At 41.0% G+C, this 22,687-nt stretch overlaps 1 protein-coding gene across 2 annotated transcripts in view; it reads left to right on the top strand.

The window, feature by feature from the left end:
• ATP10A (ATPase phospholipid transporting 10A (putative)) overlaps positions 1-22,216 on the top strand; it is a 208,626-nt gene extending 186,410 nt beyond the window's left edge. For both annotated transcript variants that reach the window (XM_039520236.1, XM_039520235.1), the window contains exons 11-21: positions 390-493; positions 664-790; positions 5,082-5,266; positions 6,593-6,914; positions 7,946-8,022; positions 11,123-11,248; positions 16,711-16,911; positions 20,175-20,255; positions 20,343-20,447; positions 20,737-20,924; positions 21,388-22,216. In XM_039520236.1, the coding sequence (XP_039376170.1) occupies positions 390-493; positions 664-790; positions 5,082-5,266; positions 6,593-6,914; positions 7,946-8,022; positions 11,123-11,248; positions 16,711-16,911; positions 20,175-20,255; positions 20,343-20,447; positions 20,737-20,924; positions 21,388-22,102 (2,231 nt within the window). In that variant the 3' untranslated portion in view covers positions 22,103-22,216. The remainder of the gene's footprint in view (positions 1-389; positions 494-663; positions 791-5,081; positions 5,267-6,592; positions 6,915-7,945; positions 8,023-11,122; positions 11,249-16,710; positions 16,912-20,174; positions 20,256-20,342; positions 20,448-20,736; positions 20,925-21,387) is intronic.
• The last annotated feature ends 471 nt before the right edge of the window (positions 22,217-22,687 follow it).

Raw genomic sequence — 22,687 nt, 5'->3', positions numbered from 1 at the left:
AGATTTTTGATACATAGACCATCTGCTTCTGTTTATTGCTAATTTGAAATCATACCTCTGTTCATGACATACATGGTTGCTGTGGAGATTATCGTGATGTCAGAAAATACTTGAGGAGCAGATGAATGCTTAATAAGGAAAGATCTTATTGTTATACAGTTGTTCTTGATGACTTTTAAACAGGGAATTAAAAAAATAGATAGTATGTAAAGAGAATTGTTTCTAAATAGAAAGCTTTTCAAAGTTTCCCATGAGACATCAGGAGCTCTTTAAAAGTATCGCTTCTTAAGCTTTTGTACAGTAAGTGCTGAAGAAACAATTATATTCTCTAAGGCCATTTAATTGCTATTATTTTTCATTCATTAGTTTTCTCCTTTATTTTTAACTAGATGACCCTAGAGGCAATCATCAAAAAAAAATCCAAAGCAAAACTCAGAATTACCTTAATCTGTATGCTGTAGATGGGCTGCGGACCTTGTGTATTGCCAAAAGAGTAAGTATATGCAAGCTCTTAGTTTGCTTTTAAGGAGAGTATTGACAAATCTTTTTGTTGCGGTCCATTAGCAAGAACATTTATTAGGAATTTTTTTTTCATTTTACTCAGTAATGCATGAATGCTTATGCATCTTTTTGGATGTACTCTTACCTTCTCCTTTTAAATAGGTTCTAAGCAAAGAGGAATATGCTAGTTGGTTAAAAAGTCATTTAGAAGCAGAATCTTCTATTGAAAACCGCGAAGAGCTGCTGTTTCAATCTGCACTTCGTATAGAGACAAATCTGCATCTACTCGGTAACTACATGAGAGCTGGACATGAAATTAAAATGTGTTAAACATTTTCAAAGTTCGATTTTAAAACTCTGCTCTATCTTTTCAATGATTTCTATGCATACAGAAATTGGTTATTACTAGACTTCCTCACGAGTGTCTCTTGCATCATCGCAAAAGAATGAGATAATAATTAATATAAGACACATCCTGTTTGCCTTGCTTAGGTAACAATTTTATCCCTGATGTAATACCAACTTAACCAGGGGTTCCCAAACTTAGTTCATGGCTTGTTCAGGGTAAGCCCCGGCGGGCCGCGAGACACTTTGTTTACCTGTGCGTCCGCAGGTACGGCCACTTGCAGCTCCCAGTGGCTGCAGTTCACTGTTTCGGGCCAATGGGAGCTGCGGGAAGTGGTGCGGGCCAGGCCACCACTTCCCGCAGCCCCCTTTGGCTGGGAACAGGCACAGTAGTGGGCATGAGCATTGAGCATCCAGCGAGCTGCTGTTGCTGCTGGCTTAAGAGCAGCCTGCTGGTCCCCCCAGTCAATCAGGTGATGTGGCCAATCAGGCAACCTGCTGCAAGCCAGCTGTAGTTTTGAGTCTGCCTGGAGATTAGCTCTGCTGCAGGCCCTGATTCCTGACACCATCTACATAAAGTTAAGTACTTGTGTGTTTGGACGATCAGGCCCTGCGTGCTCTGAAGAAAGAGGATAACAACAGTTACTTCCTAGGGATCTCTTGATGTCATTAAAATTTGTAGATGTAAAGGACTGTACAAGTGCTAAGTATTTCTATTTATTTACTTAACTAAAATGTCAAAAGCTCAATAAATTATAAATATCTATTATTTCTTCAGACAATTAGTTTCTTTCTCTGGCAAAGATAACTGGAACAGTGCTGATGTTTTTAATCATTTCAAGCAAATGTGACTGGGATGCTTCTATTGACTCTGCCTGTACAGGCACATCTTAATAATAAATAAAAACATAGTTTACCACAGCTGGATAAGTACAAATAGACTCCAGCCAGAAATAAACAATCTGTTCTGCCAGTTATCCTCTGACAACCTCAAACTGTGGTAGAAGAGACTTTGAGTCTAATCACATACTGGTGCACTATGGCGAGCACTGCAGGATTGCACCAGTGAGGTTGGGAGAGATACATCTCTCCCCTTGCAGCTGTGCATAGGCAATAGCATTCCTTGTAACCGCATGGACTGCTCCAGGCTAGCACCTCTCTTGGAACTAGTCTCCCTAGAGTACTCAGAGAGGCAACAGGACCTCAGCACCAGCCAGGAAACCAGCAGATGTGCTGTACCCTATGAACAGGTGCTGCAGAAGTAAAACTCCCCCTCATCTCCCAGAGACATTGTACCTAACTGAGGCACAATCAGCCTGATTTTCTTCTAGCTTACACTGGTGTAAATCAGTTAAACTCTGATGACGTCAACAGAATTATATTGGTATAAAATGGTACCACATAAAAGTCAATGGAAAGACCCTCACTGATTTTAACAGGCATTGGACTAGGTCCAAGACATTGGCTCGGGCCATGGCCAGGTTCTGTGCCTTCCTATCGCCCATGTTTTGGTCAATAGCATTAAGCCACAGCTGAACTCAGTGCTTCTTTTCTGAGTTTTAACCTATGTGACCAGACTATAGGACAGACACCTGTGGCTGGTAGTGTGTTACTATTGTTATGTCTTTGAACATATAAATAGCTGGGAGAAGTTTACTTTGCTTTCCTTGCTGTTTGAGTTAATTTGCACACCTTTCATCTCTATATCCTCCACTAGTCAAGACTTTTATTGCCTCACAGTAGAGTCTTTCTGGAATGTGGTGAAACCATGATGTATCTGTGATGACACTTAACTTAGTTCCAAACTACTTTTGTTACAAAAAGCCTTGTCTCTCTCAGTTGGCGTTTTAAAGTGGAAGGAATGTTGCCAGTCTGTTATAAACCAACACTTCACAATGCAGCCCAGTCAGATTTACTAGTTATAACACAAGCATGTAAGGACAAAATCAGAAATGCTAAAGCACAAAATGAGATACGCCTAGCAAGGGACATAAAAGGCAATAAGAGGAAGCTCTATAAATGCAATAAAAGCAAGAGAAAGATGAAGGAAAGTATAGGAGCACTACATAGCAGGGAAAGAGAGGTAATAATAGATGATATCAAGAAGGTATGTAATGCCTATTTTGCTTCAATCTTCACTAAAATGGTAAATTGTGACCATATGGTTATCACAATTCATATTAACAACAAGGGGGAAGGAACACAAAATAGAGAAAGAACAGGTTTAAGAATATTTAGATAAGTTAGACATATTCAAAACAGCAGGGCCTAATGAAATTCATCCTAGGGTAATTAAGGAACTAGCTAAAGAAATTCTGGAACCATTAGCAATAATCTTTGCAAATTCATGGAGGAGGAGTGAGGTCCTAGATGTTTGGAGAAGAACAAACATAATATCTATGTTTTAAAAGGGGAACAAAGAGAACCTAGATAACTATAGACTACTCAACCTAACTTCAATTCCTGGAAAGATATTCGACCACATTATTAAACAATTTGTAAGCACCTGGAGGATAATAGGGTTTTAAGGAATAACCAGCAGAGATTTGTCAAGAACAAATCATGCCAAACCAATCTAATTTCCTTTTTTTGACCAACCTACTGGCGTAGTGGATAGGGGGAAAGAGTAGTCATGATATACCTTCATTTTAGTAAGGATTTTAGCATAATCCAACATGACATTCTCATAACAACTAGGGAAACGTGGTCTAGATTAAATTACTGTAAAGTGGATGCAAAACTAGTTGAAAGATCATACTCAAAGAGTAGTTATCAATGGTTTATTATCAAACTGGGGGGACACATCTAGTCAGTCCCTCAGGGATCTGTCCTGGGGCCAGTGCTATTCAATATTTTCATTAATGACTTGGATAATGGAGTGGAGAGTATGCTTATAAAATTTGCAGATGACACCACACTGGATGGGGTTGCTAGCACTTTGGAGGACAGAATTAGAATTCAAAACAACCTTGACATATTGGAGAATTGGTCTGAAAGCAACAAGATGAAATTCAATAAGGACAATTGCAAAATATTATACTTAGGAAGGAAAATAAAATGCACAACTACAAAATGGGGAATAACTGGCTGGCTACTAGTACTGCTGGCAAGAATCTAGGGGTTATAGTGGATCACAAAATGAATATGAGTCAGCTATATGATGCAGTTGTAAAAAAGGCTAATATCATTCTGGGGTGTATTAACAGGAATGTCATAAGTCTCGGGGTGTAATTATTGCCCTCTACTCAGCACTAGTGAGGCCTCAGATGAAGTACTGTCTCCTGTTCTAAGATCCACACTTTAGGAAAGATGTGGCCAAATTGGAGAGAATCCACAGGAGAGCAACAAAATGATGAAAAGATAAGAAAACTATATGTTTTCTCTTGAAAAAAGAAGACAAAGGCGGTTGTTAAGGGCTGTTATAAAGAGGAAGGTGATCAATTGTTCTCTTTGTCCACTGAAGGTAGACTAGAAATAATAGGCATATTCTGGTCCTGCCTCAGTGTAGGGGGCTGGCCTAGATGACCTCTGGAAGTCCCTTCCAGCCCCGTATTTCTGTGATTCTATGATTTATCCTCTGCCACATCTCATTTGGGACCCAGTGTCATACTGTGGCAGCCAGAACCAGCAGTGGAGCAGGGAGAGGCCCAGTCTAGGCCTCCTGCTCTGTTACCATGCATCCAGCCAGTAATTGATGAAATCCCCTCTTGGAGATCCCCTTAAAGGGTACAAGACTCTGTGACCCTGCTAGCCATGTAGCCTGAGGGAAGCAGAACAAGACCTTCTGGGGTGCAGCTAGCCCCTGGGAGCAACAGTATCTTCCCTAGCAACAGCCAGAAGATGTAATGGAGGCAACAGAGCAGGCAGAGGCCCAGCGAGAGTACTACAGAGGTTCCCCATACATTTGAATGCTGTTGGTACAGGTGATGTCAGCAGACTGATTTTTAGGTTTTTAACTCTAGATGATGTTGTCTGTTGACTGATTTGTTATTTTCCCCAACCTCATCCTTCCCCTCTCCTCACAGTCCCTCTGCTGCCTGCAAAAAACCTGTCATCATTATTGATCATGGTGATCAGAATTTCATTTACATTTGTTAGATTAGAGGAGTTATCTGCCAATGAAGGTGACTGGTGGTGTTTCCAAAACCAGATTTTAAGATGAACTCATGACATAACAGTTTGAGTAACCAAGTATTTATTGAACACTGATTTATTTGCTTTGTTCATGTGTTCAGGTGCAACTGGTATTGAAGACCGGTTACAAGATGGTGTCCCAGAAACCATTGCAAACTTACGCAAAGCTGGGCTGCAAATTTGGATTCTCACTGGAGACAAGCAAGAAACAGCCATTAATATAGCTTATGCATGCAAGCTACTAGATCATGATGAGGAAATCATCACCTTGAATGCTGAGTCACTGGTAAACAGATCCTTATCAGATGGTTAAATGTTAGGTTGAGGTCCAAATGTGAACTAGTTTTGCTTTGATTTTGGCAGCTGCAGTTAAAAGGTTGATTGCTTTCTTCTTCTTTTTTATCTTTCTTCTTCCTGTGCAATCTATATTTTGGGGATAGGATTTGTATGTGGATATTTATTTATTAATTATTTATACTCCCATATGGTGGGGCTTTGGCTTTCTGCCCTGGGCTCTAGCAAGTCTAATGCCACCCTGCTTGGCAGGCCCCCTGGAACCTGCTCGTGCCCCCGACAGGGGGCCCAGACCCCTAGTTGAGAGCCACTGGGGCATACCATAGTAAGGTACATGCTGGGACATAGTATTCACTTATTTCTTATTGGCAGCCTCTAAAAATACAAAATAATAATTTAAAAACCAATGGACAGTAATATTAGATAAGTCAGACTCTCCTACATTGATTTTTTTCATTTGATGGTAAGGAAAATGTTTGAATTTCATGATGGACTGATAACCCGAGCTGCAGTCAGGCATTGCTCAGCTTGTCTTAAATACACAATAGCAAGGGGTTTGCTGATATGGTCAAACAGAAGGGACCAGGTTGATAGCACCAAAGTAATTGAATGTGGTGATTAAATCAGTTTTCAAATCCAGAACTGGAGGTAGACTAGCACTATCCAACTACAATTCCTTTCTAAAGGAAGGAAAAGATAACTATGGTCCATTCTTAGTGTAGCAAGTTAGCTGGTAAATTGATTTCCTATTATTTCACTTCTTTACTTCTGATAACTTGAAAAATATTTTGCTACAAGACTGGTAGCATTTTATCTTAAATGTTCATATGTTAGTAATACATTCTGTTAATTAAGTTTGGTTAGGATATCGATTTTAAAATTAGTTAAGTAACCTTTAATTGGCATTTACAAATACCTGATCAATGATTTGATTAATAGGCATTCTGTGATGCTCATCACCATAGTTAGCTCAGCACTGGATTCTCATTATATCACATGTCAATTCTGCTATTCTGAGGACAAGCTGAAAGAAATCAGTTTAAAAGCCACCACTGCGGGTTAAAAAGTAAACAGAATCGCTTTTAAGCCCTTTATTTATCCATTGCTGGCAGTATCTTCTGCAACAAAAATTAAGTGTTTTTAGATAGGGTAAAGAAGAAGGAAAGAATAATAGAAATAAAAATTGTGAAAGTGGAATCAATAGTGCAGACTCTAATGTTCCCCATTTCTAAATTTATAACGAGCACAGTAAGTTGATTACATGATCCCACAGCAGCAACTTTCACTTAAACATATTTATTTTTGTATTGTATTTCAGGAGACAAGTGCTGCTTTGCTGGACCACTGTCTGCAATATATAGAGTCTAAGTTTTCAAACAAGAAAATAGACAAGACTGCTGGAAACACGACAGTTGGGTTTTGCCCTCTCTCTCCACCTTCATCTTCAGTGCATTCCAGCTTGGGCTTAGTGATTGATGGAAAGACTCTGGCTTATGCACTGGATAAAACACTAGAAGACAAATTTCTTTCACTAGCCAGGAGATGTCACTCAGTTCTGTGTTCTCGCTCTACCCCACTGCAAAAAAGCATGGTAGTAAAACTAGTCAGAGATAAACTCAAAGCAATGACCTTGGCAATAGGCAAGTATCTCCATTTAAATGAGCCTGTATTTACATGCACACACCCCTTCTGAATTTCCCTTCTCTTCTGGACACTTTAGAAGCCTAAAACCTTCAATTTTAGTTTGAAAATGTTTCTGTGAGCTTACGAACATTTATTCCAAACAAAAATAGAGTTTCTAAGGTGGCATCTGGGATTACTTCCTGCAGAAGCCGGCCAAATGGAGCTGATCTACTCCACAATGGTGCTTGAATAGAGCAACGTTTTGTAAAGAATTGAGTGAGCTGACACCTTTGACCTTCACTTTGCAATATAGATCAGGACAAATCTGTGTTCAGCATCATTTCAGCTACTCATGATTAAACCCAAGGCCCTCAATTTTTGATCATGAGTAGGTGATGGGTCTGAACACCAGTTGTCCAGGGCTACGGTGATTGTAAAGTTGTGATCAGCATCATGTCAGCTAACATAGTTCTTCACAACCATTTTCCAACATGTGGTTGATAGTGGGGACTCTTTGTCAGTCGTCCAGTTGAGAATCTTGCAGCACCCACAAGGTTCCCCCACTTTAAATTGAGAAAGCTCTCCTTATTCCTCACAGAACCCTCCTGTCCCCACTCTGAGTCTAATGTCATAGAGTTTATCCCATTGTGCCCAGCCTCATGCCCAATTGTAGGGTCCCTTCATACTTCCAGTCAGTTAGTTTGCAGCAGGAATGTTTTCAGGAGTTTGTTCCCCTGTTGCACATGGACTTCTTAGTATCCATGCAACACAGACATGATCTCTATATTCCAGGTCCCATTAAAGAGACCCACTCATACAGAAGTACTCAGTTTATGTTTCCTTGGCATGGTATAGCAAAAACCTAGATAGATAGACGTTAAGGGCGTGGTGGTCCCTTCCAAGGCTTTGAAACTGTAGTTCCATGAAGTACAGGTGTTTCAAACAGGTCCCTGATGCTTTACAGTCACCTATTTTTTCCTTTGTTTTTCTGCCATTAATCATCACTGCTTTATTAATATCAAACAATGTTGTATCCTGTTGTTACTAGGTGATGGAGCTAATGACGTCAGCATGATCCAGGTAGCAGACGTGGGTGTGGGGATCTCTGGTCCAGAGGGCATGCAGGTAATGTGGGTTTTTTATTGAAAAGTTTCCCCAGCAAAAAGTTGGACCAAACGTTTTCCGTATGTCTGCTTGCATCTTGCCTCCCAGTCAGTGAGAGCAAGTTACCTCTTGACAGACAGCAAAAGTAAACGAGCAAGTTGCAAGCTGCCCTGAGGTGTACCAGTTGGGATTTGTAAAAATCACTTATGCTTGAGTTCGAGCATATGTTTCTTATCCAATCTGTGGTGAGCCTAAACATTTTACATTCACCTCATAAAACTCAAATTCCAGGAGGTCTTTCGGCACATTTACTTCTTAAAGAAATCAGTTATTAATTTTAAAAAGCCCTCAGCAATGTCCTATTTCTATAATAAATAAAGATTAAATTGACTTCCCCCTCCTTCATTTTCCTCCTCTGGCTTTTATTCTTCTTATCTCCTGCACTGGTCCTATAAAATTATCCTGTGGTGTGGCTGGACAAATCTATTTACCGAATGCAGCTAAGATAGGTGGCACTGAAGTGTATAAGCCTCAGAAGGCTGCATATCCCACTTGTGCTCCAGACCAGCCTATTGAGACAATATGCCTAAGAGGCCTGCTCTCCTCTCCCTGCAGGGACATGCAGGTCAGATATGAGTTTTACTCTACAGCCCTTGTAATGTGAGTAGCTGCAGCGAGAGTTAAGGGATTGCTAGTTTGGGTGGGGAGGGGACCCCATTATCATGCAGTCCATGTAAAACCTTTTCCCTGTTTGTCTGTCAATCAGCTGGGAAGAAGCTGCCCCTGCTTAGATTTTTGGGGGATTCACTCCGTATGCCTGTGTCTCTGGCCATCACTCCAGACAGCCTGATTGCTATATATGGCAGGGCAGTTGGGCAGTAAAAGATGAAAGCTTGGGCTAAGATTGAAATAGGTTTTTTTTTAACAGGGCTTTCTGCTGTAATCAGGATCAGAGTAAGGAGTAAACTCAGCAGATGCTGAGCCTGGGAGCCTCACACAGCTTCCCCAGGCTTTACAAGCATGGGAGAACATTTGGGTTGAATAGAGCCTAACAAGTGTGGAATCCTGAGCAGGCTGTTGTAACAGGGCCCATTCCAAGGCCTACTGAAGTCAGTGGGAGTCTTTCCATTGACTTCATTGCACTTTGAATCGGCTCCTGGCATCTCTGCATGAACTCAAACTCCTGATTTCTCATGAACATCATTTTAGTTCCCAGATATAATACTCCACGTCTCTCCCTCTCTCTGTCTCTTCTTTTTCCTCCTTCCAATTCCTCATTTCAGTTGATCTTGTAATTCGGAGGCTACGTCTTCACTACCCGCCGTATCGGCGGGTAGCGATCGATTTTTCAGGGATCGATATATCGCGTCTCATCTAGACGCGATATATCGATCCCCGAACGTGCTCCTATCGATTCCGGAACTCCACCACCGCGAACGGCGGTGGCGGAGTCGACATGGAGAGCCCCGGACATCGATCCCGCGCCGTGAGGACGGGTAAGTGATCGATATAAGATACTTCGACTTCAGCTACGTTATTCACGTAGCTGAAGTTGCGTATCTTATATCGATTTTCCCCCTTAGTGTAGACCAGCCCGGAGACATCTGGTCTTTCAGTGTCCCTAGCCATTTCGGTGCATTCTGCTCTGAAAGCTTGTCATTTCGCTTGTTATTCCATTAAACTACCTGGATTATTTCTCTTTTTATGTTTATTTTTTAATGAATGTTCACACATAGTGGGAAGGCTTATGGATTCCCTGCCTTTGATCCCAGGGTTCCGTAGGAAATCATGCATGCCTTTGTACAATAAGCAGCTGTCAAAATTGTATACATGCAGGTACTTCAAAGGAGTCAAGCATCTGGATCTCTCAGACAGCAAATTGGCTGATTCATTTTTCTTTCAAATCCTATGGAAGGAGCAGCATGGAGCATGAACCACGCTTTCCTATGCAAAACCTGGGGGATGGAGGAGAATGAAAATGTCAAATCCAAATTGATATTTTGAGATAAGATAAATATGCAAGTGTAATTGGATAAAACTATCTTTCCGTTCCTCCCTCATATAAAAAATAGACCTTTAAAAACTCTTAGAATGTGATTTGGAATAATTTGGTGGAAACATAAAATAAAGAAAAGGAAACAATTTTACCTCATCATTCCATAATAGAATTAGAAAATGGGAAGGGGAGAAGGAAACAGATGTAGGCATCCTTGTGAATGAATAAGACAATAAACAAAATGTAAATTTAAAAAGCACTACAACTGTAGGTGGAATCTGTGGCCAACTCAATGACCTGGAGAGATCTGGTGAGGTCTTAAATCTTAAGTATACTTTACCTTGAAATTTAGCCAGTCAAAAGTAGCTATGATATAGAAAGAAATGGTGGTGATTCATACCATAGATGTGATTTGGCAGGTTCTAAAATTTCAGGGGAACCTCTTCTGTAATGATTTCTCACAATTTAGGGAACTTGAATATAGTTAAAATAAATTTCCTCAGAATACTGAGATCTCAGGGGAATGTGGGTTGGGCAAATCTTTGCAAGTCAAGATCATTATCATTAATTAAAATAAATTATTTGGGTGTTTTGCCTTTTTAACTCCACTAATTGTAATGTAGCATATTATTATATATCTCAGTCATTTGAATCCCTCCTGAAAATTCCCTTCTTCTGCACAAAATAATACTATCTTCTTTGTATTTCTTAAAAAGAGAAAAGCTCACAGCCATCATCTATGAGCATCTGTGCAATCACACAACTATAACTCTTGGTCCTTCCTCACTCCACTTCCTTCCTACGGTTTGTCACTTGTGTCACCATCTGTAGTAGTGTAGATCATAATCTTCTAGGAGCAAGGACACTGTCATTTTGTGTATTTTCTGAAGCACGTGGTTTGCTTTTGGGCACTATAAAATTATAACGATTTGTGAAAGCATTGAGGAAACAATGGGCCAGACTCTTCTTTCACTTACACCAAGGTGGAACTAATCCAACTCCATTGGACTTTAATGGAGTTACTCTTGCTTTACGTTTGTGGATGTTTGCAGGATACTCAAAGCACTATCTGTGTGTCTTAGGTGACACTTTACAATAATGATTTCAACTCTTCTTTCATTGAAGGCAGTGATGGCGAGTGACTTTGCAGTCCCAAGATTTCGGCATTTGGAAAAGCTCTTGCTTGTTCATGGGCACTGGTGTTATTCCCGGCTTGCCAATATGGTGCTGTATTTCTTCTACAAAAATGCAGTAAGTGTTTGACTTGACAGTTTTGTGGCTCCGCATGTTTCTAGGGTTTATTTTGTGTGAAATGAGCATGAGGTCAGCCTTCAAATGGTTTATAAATAAGCTCCAAAGAAGCTTGCAGAGTTGAAAGACAACTAGCTGCCATTCACAGGAATAGCAGGCCCCACTCTGTGACAGCGACTGTGTGCTGCAGAATGTGCAAATTAGGTAACATGAGTAAGAAGTGCTGCTTAACAAAAGTTTCTTTATAGAGCAGTACCTTTTGCAAAAATCTAGCTGGCTAGGTATAGGAGCCTTTAATGCCAAGTCCACCCTGTGCTGGTCAGAAGTAGTAGTGGATGGGTTTTCTCTTCCTAATCCTTGTGCAAACTGTAATTTGTCCCCAGTGATCTGAGCTAATTTGGGCCATCTATATTTATCAGCCAAGCATATTGGAAGTGTTTTTGTTTTCCCTGACTTCCTTCAGCCAAATAAATACACAGTGAAAGGAGCACACTGCCATACATATCCAAGTATGGGCCTGTATCTCCTCCCAGTTACACTATGACCAGTGCCAGTCATGAATAACTCCATTACTAGATACGGGGCTATTAGAAACCCACCTCCTCAGCCCTGGCTGAGTCCCTTTGTATCACTCCCACAATATTCGAAGATGCAGCTGAGGATTCCTTTAGCACAGAAGAATCATTGACTGGCATGAAGATACTGTGGATTTGCATCGCCTGCACACTCTGTTGAGAGTAGGGATCATGAAGGAGTGGGATGGGGTAGGGCCAGGCCGGACACAGCATTCCTGATGCTCCAGAGCATAATGGGAGTGAGAATATAGCCTCATGTGTGTAACTGAGAGGGCAAGTAGCACCCGATCTAGTTAAGGTTGATTTCCAACTTTTGTATAATCCCTGCTCATAATTTTCGTTTGGTCTAAAGATGCCATGTCAGGTCTCAGTCCAGGGATCAGCAACCTTTGGAACATGGCTCGCCAGGGTAAGCCCCATGGCGGGCTGGGCCAGTTTGTTTACCTGCCGCAGCCGCAGGTTCGGCCGATCGCGACTCCCACTGGCCACGGTTCGCTGCTCCAGGCCGATGGGCTCTGTGGGAAGTGGCGGCCAGCACATCCCTCAGCCCGCACCACTTCCTGCAGCCCCCATTGGCCTGGAGCGGCAGACCGCGGCCAGTGGGAGCCACGATCGGCCCAACCTGCGGACGTGGCAGGTAAACAAACCAGCCCGGCCCACCAGGAGGCTTACCCTGGCGAGCCATGTGCCAAAGGTTGCCGATCCCTGTCTCAGTCCAAAGGTAACTTTTAATAGTCATGGGACAGGACTGTATTTTTGCTCAAATTGCTGACCAGGATAGGAACACCATGTGTGCTAGGTAAATAATAAAAATAATCATTGGTTGAACTATCTTTGCGTTAACATGGGCACGATAAAAATATTCTAAGCATGTTCTGATCAAGAATGTCATACTTGCATGCTTTCAAAAATAATCAAAGTAAACACTTCCAAATTCTGAAGTTCCAAAGATCTCACTAAGCCTTAAAAAGCAAGCCAAATTTGAATAGTTGGCCTATGCTAGTGCTGCTACCATTGGTAAATGCTGGTGTACACAGACTCATGGTTCTAGGCTTGATCCTGAGATGTGCTGAGCATCTGCACCTTCCTATCTATATATTTCTGTTGTGCCCATCACCATGATAATACTGAACCTCATCAATGAAAGTGGAATATTATACTTTTAGAGAAGTGTACTCAGAGCAATTTTATTTTTAAATCAAAACACTCTCAAGAAATATATGTAAGTACATCCCAGTGATCAGCATGCAAGGATTCAAGTTTATACTCTTGCATTTTTGTTCAATACTTGTAAAATCTTACATTCCAATACACCCCTTTCCCCACCCGCCCCCAATTACAAGTGTTATTTTTTCATGCTGTATTTAGTAAGACATCCAACTACAGGCATTTTCTGAAGCTGTTGCCCCCAGGCTTGAATGAAACTTAAGAATCTCTCTTTGTGGTTGCTCTGCTTCTGCTGCCTTCAGAGCCCGTAAGAGCAATCCTAGTTGCTACCAACCCTGAAACCACAGTGGGAAATAGAATGTATAGACCTGAATGAGTCAGACATATAGTGGCTTCCCTCAGGGAAGGAGAATTCTAACTTCCTCTAAGATGCAAGTACCGGACTCATTCACAGGCAGACCACTCTTGATGAATTCATAGAATCATAGAATTCAAGATCAGAAGGGACCATTATGATCATCTAGTCTGACCTCCTGCTAGATGCAGGCCACATAAGCCGATCCACCCACTCCTTTAGCAAGCGCCCCCCCCCCCCCCGAAGGGAGGGAGAAAAAAAAAACAGGCCCAGTGCCAATCTTTCCCTGGAGGAAAAATCCGACCCCCCCCATATATGCGCTGAGCGACCCCCATGGCATGCACTGCCAGCCATACCCTCTAAAAAAAAAATATATCATAATCATATTATCCCATTGTACTATTTACCAGTGTGGCCTTGATTGAATTTGACTAAGCCACTTATCCTATCATACCATCTCTCCCATCTCCTTATCAATCTTATCTAATCTTAAAAGTTCGTGGAGGTTTGTTTCCCGGTCTGTTAGGTTCTCCTCCAGTATCCAGTATTGCACTCCCTGATCCTTATGAAACCTCAAGCATTTCAAGCCTGAATTGACAATTTGACATTTATATCCCGTTGTCCCCGTGTCCACATTAGCACTGAGCTTCCCTCTTCTTCTCTCCTATCCTTCCTTTATTATATTAATATATTAAATATCTCCTCCTCTTCCTCTTTTTCTCCTCTTAAAAAAAACAAAAAACTCCTTCTCCTCATCTCTCCTTTCATTCCCTTCCTTCCTCTCATCGGATCATTCTAGTTTCTTCTCCTTCTTTGTGTTCGAATTCCCCTTCATCTTCAATTCTTAAAAAACACCAAACAAAACTCCAATCCAAATGAGGTCTCACAGGTCTCTATATAACGATACTACTACCTCCTCCTCCACCCTACTAGATACCTCTAATCTAATGCATCCAGATACATTTTTTTTTTTTTAACCACATCATCACATTGCATACTCATCATCCTATCATCACTCTAGGTCCTTCTCCCCCCCCTCCTCCTCCCTCCTGTCCTACAACTGCGCTACTTCCATATTTCCCTAAATTCTTAACCTAAATCCATAACTAAATTTAATACACTTCTCTACACCTCTCATCTTCTACTTCTAGTCACTTTACACAGTTTCCCAAATCTCCTACATTCCCCATCCCCCTTCCGATCCTTTCCACTCTGGCAATCCCTCCCAACTTGGTGTCATCCGCAAACTTTCCAAACTTTCTCCTGGTCTTATAAAAATAAATAAATAAATAAAAAAAAAAACAAACCAAAAACCACCTCTCCCCTGTCTCCACCCTCCAACTCCCCCTTCAACCTTCCCCTTCACTACCTCTGAAGCCCCCTTTTCTAGCCTCTCCCACACCCTCTCAATTCTTCATTTTTCTTTTTTTTTTTTCAATTATTTTCATTTCAATAATTCATAAAATTTCATACAAACGCCTTACTGAAATCCAGATATATTAAATCCACCGTGATTTCTCTTGTCTAAATCAAAAAATTTCAGAAGAGGTTCAGGAAGGGTTTGGCTTGGGAATCCACGATCTACCTTCCATCATCCATCAGCTCCCATAACCACTCTCTCTTTTAATCTTTCCACATTTCACTCTCTTTTTTTTTTTTTTCCATGACTTTGTTACCTACAGATGTTAAACTAACAGGCCTGTTTCCTTTTTGAATCTTTTTTTTCTTATACTAATATAGCAGATTAGCTATCCTAATCAACATTCAAACTAACGATATAGAATTATTTATAAGCATATCAATATATTCCTTCTAGGAATTAATATTATAATCATTCGATTATATTCCTTCTATTTTATCTTGTTAGTTGTTCCCTTGTCCACAGGGAATCAGGATAACTGTGCTGCATACACTCTGCTAGATCGCTATCTCCTCGGGTTTTTACATTTGCTTGTATTGTGTCAATTTCCATTCTGCAGTAGAATTTATCTAGCTCATAGTTTAAGCCCCGGATTGCTGAAGAAACCACGCTGCAGGATTTTAAAAGGTGCTGCAGGGTAGGTCCCAGCTGGTCATATGGCTGCTTCAGGCGGCATATAAAAGGAAGAGAAAGCTGGGTCAAATGGGAGCTAAGGGAGAGGGCACAGCCTCTCCCCTCCTAGCTAGTTAAAGCAGAGAAAACCTTTCAGGAATGACAGCCAAGTATTTTCAGTTGATTTGCTTTTAATTTTTGTAATTCTTTGGTGGATAATCAACGAGTCTGGAGAAGAGGGACGTAGAAGGACTGAGGCTTGGAGCTTTATTTCCTTCCCTGGCTGTAAACCTGCCCAGCAGTTTACACCTCCCTTTTCCAGGATGCAAGTTGTGGCATCCAGTCTCCCCTCAAAGCTGAAACAAGCATGTCTTCATCTCCAGACACACTTTACCTCCATTTATAGGTAGATACATCACTAACAGCTGGGCTCGGTAGTTTAAATGAACCCCAGCTGTTCTACGGACACTTCGGCCTTGCTGATCTGGTTGTCTAGCCCACATACATGGTAGCAAAAGTGGGTTGTGTGTTTTGTCCATCCCTGGGTGACCCCAACCAAGCTGGGGGCAGCATTCCCAAGACCTGGGTCATCTCACTCCCTCAGTGTGAATGATTTACCTTTTCATTTTAAAGTGAGGACTGTAGAATGATAAATCTCCACCTGCTGTTAATCTGATGACATTGAAAATCAAAGATATTGTGGTGGTCAAATCAAACACAACTTCACTGCAATGTATAGTTCTATCCTCCTGGCTGTGCTCTTCTCATTACAGTCTTGAAAAGAGCTGAAAAGCCCAGTGATTCTCGTGCTATCTGCTTTGCCTTTGTGAGCTAGCTAAGTCTCCAGAAAATTCTCAAACCAACACAGGATATTGAAATAGAAACAGGATCCTTCTTATGACAGTAATAAACAACACAATGAGATCTACATTCATGAAATATATGTGGAACACCACAAAAAATGGTGTCATTATTCATTTATGTTTAGCTGCATTTTGTATTCGAGAGTTATCATTGGATTGAAAATAATGTCATGTGAGGCAAAGCCCCAGTCATATCCAAGACCACAATCCTGTTAAGACTTATACACATGCTTAACTTTAAGCATGAGTAGAGGGAATGGGAATAATAAATAACAGAAGATCAGATGTCCTCAGTGGGGACTGCTCGTGACTTTAAGGTTAAGCACATGTGCAAGTCTTTGCAGAATCAAAGTCAACATGATTTCACAGAGCCACGGAGAGATGATGTACTGAGATTTACATTTTGTTTTTTTCTACTTGTTTTAAATTCCTGACTGATCATGCTTCCTGTACTGCTGTTTTGATTGCAGATGTTTGTGGCCCTTCTCTTCTGGTACCAGTTCTATTGCGGGTTCTCTGGCTCTTCAATGATTGATCAGTGGTACTTGATCTTCTTTAATGTATTATTCTCTTCTCTTCCACAACTGGTCACTGGTGTGCTGGATAAGGATATACCAGCTGAAGTGCTAATTGGTGTACCTCACCTCTACAAAAGTGGCCAGAAAATGGAGGTAAAAACTTTGCCTTTCAGAAGATTGTTTCTGATGGTCATGAGTTTAAATGAAAACCAATCTTGGTGGCAAAGGACACAATGGTACCGAATAAAGCTAAAGAATGGGAGTCTGAGAAACTGTTTTTCCTGCTTGTTAGCATTTCTAGGTGTAAGTCTGCACTGGGATAAAAGCCCAACAGCTGGCCACGAGGAGGGAGGGTCTCAAAGCCTGGCTCCCAGTCCAAGCCCAAACATCTACACTGCAATTTTGTAGCCTTCAGCCAGAGCCCCACAAGCCCTAGTCAGCTGACCCAAGCTTTGAGATTTGGTGTTTCATTGCAGTGTAGACATACCCTATAATAATCCTAACAAAATATCTAAATGCCAGCAACTAAATATGCCAGAAAAAAGCCTTTTTGTAAACAGTATCTTAAAATATATGGATTTATGTTTGTTAGTGGGTTTGTTTTTTCCTCCAACTTATACTGAGCACCTACCCTTTGAGGATCTAGGTGCTGTTACAAATTTCAAACAAAAACACAAAATAAGTCATTTTATATATTGTGTAGCAGAGTAAAATGGACTGTTCCTACCATAACATAATGCTGTTTACCCACCAAAAATAAGAACTTGCTCAATCCCCAGCCCTTCCACAAGGGGCGGAGGAGGATGAACCAGGAAGTGGGCCCAGAGGGTTAACAAATCTGGGCTCTGGTGGCCCGAGTGGTGAAGTGAGTTGCAGAGTCAGCAGGGGCAGCTCTAGACATTTCGCTGCCCCATGCACAGCGGCGTGCCGCGGGGGGCGCTCTGCCGGTTGCCGGTTCCGCGGCTCCACCAGGAGGTCCACCGGAGCCGCGGGACTGAAGGCACCCTGGCTGCCGCCCTCCCGGCAACCGGCAAAGCGCCCCCCGCGGCATGCCACCCCAAGCACGCGCTTGGCGTGCTGGGGCCTGGAGCCGCCCCTGAGAGTCAGAAACCCTTTATGGAAAACACATTGGCTGCAGCCCATTTCTGTGTAAACTGCAAGGAAAGGGGCAGAAGGCCATCAAGCTAGACCACTTTTGCTGATTGCAACTGCAGATTTATCATGAGGGTGGCTTCTCAGGTTAGCAGACATCTCATTGTCAAGAGATATCTTCCTGATCAGAAGCCTTACAACAGCTTCCTCAAAGACAACTGGCACCTTGGCCTCTGAAGGGAGCCATTGACTCTCAACCAACAGTGCACCCAGTGCTTGGTGCATTACATTTCTAGTAGTAATTTCTAGATGCTATACTTGAAAGAAGAGGTGGGGAACTGCAGAACTGCTCATTTACAGTGTGTTTGTCTTTATCTTCTTTTTCATCAGCTGTTGTTTCTGGGTTTTATATTTCCGTCCTTTGGCATGCTGCTCCAGAACATTGCAATTAAAGTTCCACAAAATCAATGCCCCTATTTACTTCCCTACTAAAAGATGACAAAAATAGCTAGTCACTGATTTAGTTTAAGCTGATTTGGAGGTTTTGTTTGGTTTTCTTCATTGACAAACCAGTCTAAAGGATGATTGGTTTGGCAAAACAGTCAGCAGATTGACAAGAGAAATCTTTCTTCTCAAAGTTGAGTCCATTGTCCATTCTGAGGTTCTTTGAATGCTATTAAGCAATTTCATTGAATACCTGTCTAAAAAGACTTATAAAGAAAATTTTGCTAAACCATTCCTGCTTGTAGGTAGTGTGACAGACCCAGGCCAGTGAGGTACCGGAGTCTGGTAGAGGGCAAATATACTGGTCACTGGATGAGTAGTTTTCTGTTCACTGAGTGACCAGAGCAGGGGCTGCAGTAGAGTAATCAGGAACCTGCTAGAACCAATTAAGGCAGACAGGCTGATTAGATCACCTGCAGCCAATCAAGGCAGGCTAATCAGAGCACCTGGGTTTAAAAAGGATCTCACTCCAGTCAGGGAGGGGGGAGCCAGAGGAGAGGAAGTGTGTGAGAGGAGCTGGGAGCAAGAGGTGCAAGGAGCTGAGAGGGTGTGCTGCTGGAGGACTAAGGAGTACAAGCGTTATCAGACACCAGGAGGAAGGTCCTGTGGTGAGGATAAAGAAGGTGTTTGGAGGAGGTCATGGAGAAGTAGCCCAGGGAGTTGTAGCTGTCATAGGAGGCACTATAGACAGCTGCAATCCACAGGGCCCTGGGCTGGAACCTGGAGTAGAGGGCGGGCCTGGGTTCCCCCCAAACCTCCCAACTCCTGATCAGACACAGGAGAAGTTGACCCAGACTGTGGGGAAGATCACTGAAGTGAGCAAATCTGCCAAATAAGCGCAGGACCCACCAAGGTAGAGGAGGAACTTTGTCACAGTAGCCAGTAATATCCTCACTCTTCTCTTTGGAAAAGATTTTAATTGGCGCAGTCTACATGTTGTTTCATTAGACCAAAGAACACAAGAGTTTTATGATAGTCTCATTTCTAGGCTTAGGAAACCATGAACTAGAGGAAAAAGGAGCTTAATGAATTAATTTTAAAAAATTATCATGGGAAATGTGTAACCTGCATAAGAACATTAGTAAAATAAATGAGCATTTTACCAATCTGATGTTTACAAAATTTCCTCTATACCCAGTTGTTCTGTATGATAATTCATGTGAATGTAAAAAATGGTTAAATTATTTATACTAATGGGTTAGTAAAATTCAGTACTGTTTCTTAAGGACTGATTATATTGTTGTGTAAATATTAATTAAATATTGTTGTGGATTTTCCTTTCAAAGTAAGCTGCATACTTCCACGTTTAATCTTTCTTGAATATATAGTTTTTCGTTTTATATGTACAAGACTTGTGGCCAGATTTTTAAATGTGTTTAGGTGCTTAACTCCCCACTGAAATCAGGCACCAAAATACATTTAAAAATCTGGCCCTTAAACCCCAGTCCTGCAAAGATGTAAGTATGTGTTGAAGTTTGAATACCACAAGTATGTAACTCCACTGAAGTCAATAGGACTAATTATAATGCATAAAGTTAGGCATGTATACAAGTCAGTGCTGGATCAGGAGCTTAGTTCTAAATTATACCCTCTTGTGGAAAAACTCACAGAAGAGGATGCTTTAGAGGCAGAAATTCAGGTCATGGAAATCCCAACTAATCACTCCATCAGGAGGGTGGGGTTTGTTGGCCTCGGAAAGGAGAAGAGTGATGAGGTTGTCTGCACAAGCACTGGAAGAAATACATTTCAATTCAGATTTTTGTCTAGTACTAACAAATGGCTTCTTCGTTAGACTCTTACTGTATGTTTTTGTGTCGCAGGAGTACCAACCACACATGTTTTGGATGAACATGATTGATGCGCTCTATCAAAGTCTAGTTTGTTTCTACATCCCTTTTTTCGTAAGTTATCCATTCAGACATCCTATTCCATGCAGTGTGAGGAGCAGACCTGAAAATACAGATTAAAGCCCCTTTCCTTCTTTTCAGACTTACTATGACTCAGAGGTGGATCTATTCTCCTGGGGAACTCTCATCACCACGATAGCTCTTTTCACCATTATATTACATTTGGCTATTGAAACCAAAACTTGGGTAAGTCATGCACAGGGAAATTATATAGGAGCCTTTGGGTATATTTCACCTATTTCCTCAGTGTCACTATTTAAAATCAAGAAAAGTGTGTTTTACTCCCTCAGCACTGTCTATTTTTATCAAGCATTTCAACCAAACATGAAAATGGTTTGAAACTGTGAGCAGTGAGCAGCTTTGTAATCCTGTTTGTAGAATGAGGATTTATGAAATTACACTGATGTAAATACATTCTGTGCATGGATTTTGTACCAGAAAATTAAAAATCAGTTTTTGTTGCTGTTTCTTCTAGACTTTGTTCCACTGGTCATCTTGTATCTTCAGTATCCTTTTATTTTTCATTGTGGCTCTGGTTTATAATGTTTCTTGCCCAATATGTTATCCTCCATCCAATCCCTACTGGACTATGGAAAAATTGATGGGAGAGCCTGTGTTTTACTTGATTTGTATTATATCACCAGTTGTTGCACTACTGCCCAGGTATAGTATCTTCCCCTTGTGTGTGTATATGTTAGTGGCTGTCTACTTTGGGGTGGAATGAGAGGAAAGGTGAAGGGATGTGCCTGAATATGATTTGGGTGAGGGGCGTTTCTAATTTTTTTTTCTTTTTTATTGTCAGTCAGCTGAAGTATATTATTAGCTTCATATGATTATTTAAGGCTTCTGGCTAGCAGAGTCCAATTACTTGTGTATTGGTATTATCGCTGGTGGGTAGTTATTGTAGGTCACATTATTGTCAGGGTACTCAGAGCTCTTTGGGCAATCTTTTTATTTTAAATGTCAAATCTAAGGAAAATGAATTAACTGTGGTACTTGCCTGTATAAACTCTTTCTGTTAAAGTAATTGTTATATTCTGTTCTGTGGACATTTTTCTCTTGATAAAATCTCAAGCAGATCCTCTTTCTTTGATTTCTTTTCATATGTACATTTTTCCTCCTTCAGATTTCTGTACAGAACCCTTCAGGGAACCATCTTCCCAACTCAACTTCAGCTTGGACGCCAGTTGAATAGATTGCCTCCAGAGACTCGCAACCAGATTCTGAACAGGTTGAATATCAAAAAGGAAACCATTCCCCAGAAACCCCCATGTGCAGAACATTCCCCACAGAATCCTCAGTCAAATGATAGTGATTGTTTTAAGGCCTGCAACCAAACCCCCTCTTCGCAATCATCTCAGTATGGAAATGACCCAGCTTTCCCATTAAATACAAAGGCAGAACACACAACAGGATTGAGTGTTACTGCTTCTCCTCCTGGATCTCTGTTATGTGGGGGAAATAAACACTCCTCAGTGGCAAACAATCAAGAACAATCCCTGGGATTTCACGAAATTACTCACAACACTTCAGAGATGGAGTCAATGTCTGTAGAAGAAACATTCCCATGGAACACAACAGTCGACCAGTCAGGCTTCAGTTTATTGAACTGGATCACATCAACTCCCCTGTTCAGTCGGTTTGGGAGAGTTTTACAACTGTCACCACATCGTTTACAAAATGAAGCACAGGACAACATGTGTGTGCTTGGCTCCATATCTTCTTTGCATCAGGATTTCAAAGGCTTAACAGGGAAGAATTCAAATGACTTCCAGGAACAACTTAAAGGGACCCCAACTAATTGCTGTAAAAGTGAAACTCTTGAAACCACCTTCTTATGACATGGGCCTTGAGTACATTTATATATTTTCTATTTGCACAGATGTATAGTGAAATTACTCTAATTGTTTCCAGAGATGAAGCGGGCAATCAAAGGTACAAAAAATATTTAAAAAATGTTTAAGTGCTATATATTGAAATAAGAGCTTTAAATATAATATAAAGAAGAAAATACACTTGAATTTTCCAGTTCACTCTCTTTATTTTTTTCATCTAATTTTATAAGAAAATGCAGGTTGTTTCTTTTTCAGTTGCTTCTCTTTCATTCTGGCAAGTATTGCAAGCAATAGACCTACCTACCTTGTCCAAAAGGTTTGGATTTCAGGAGCAATTATAGACATGATTATAGTTGGTTCAGCAATGATGGAGGGGAAAAAACATAATGATAACACTACATCCCAGCAGTTTGGATAACACTGGTTTACAATTTTTGAGACGTCGTCTGCTTCAGAGATAAAATGTGATATTTATTATGTATTTTGATGTGCTGAATTCAAATATGACAATTAAAACAACTGATTGGCTACTGTTTCTAAGATATTTAAGTTTTTACTTTTTATGTCTATGTATATTGTGTAGATAGTAGA

The sequence above is a fragment of the Mauremys reevesii genome, linkage group 1, assembly GCF_016161935.1.
Source record: "Mauremys reevesii isolate NIE-2019 linkage group 1, ASM1616193v1, whole genome shotgun sequence".
Lineage (NCBI taxonomy): Eukaryota > Metazoa > Chordata > Testudines > Geoemydidae > Mauremys > Mauremys reevesii.
Note: the sequence above shows the minus strand (reverse complement) of the source record. Positions and strands in the feature narration are given on the sequence as shown.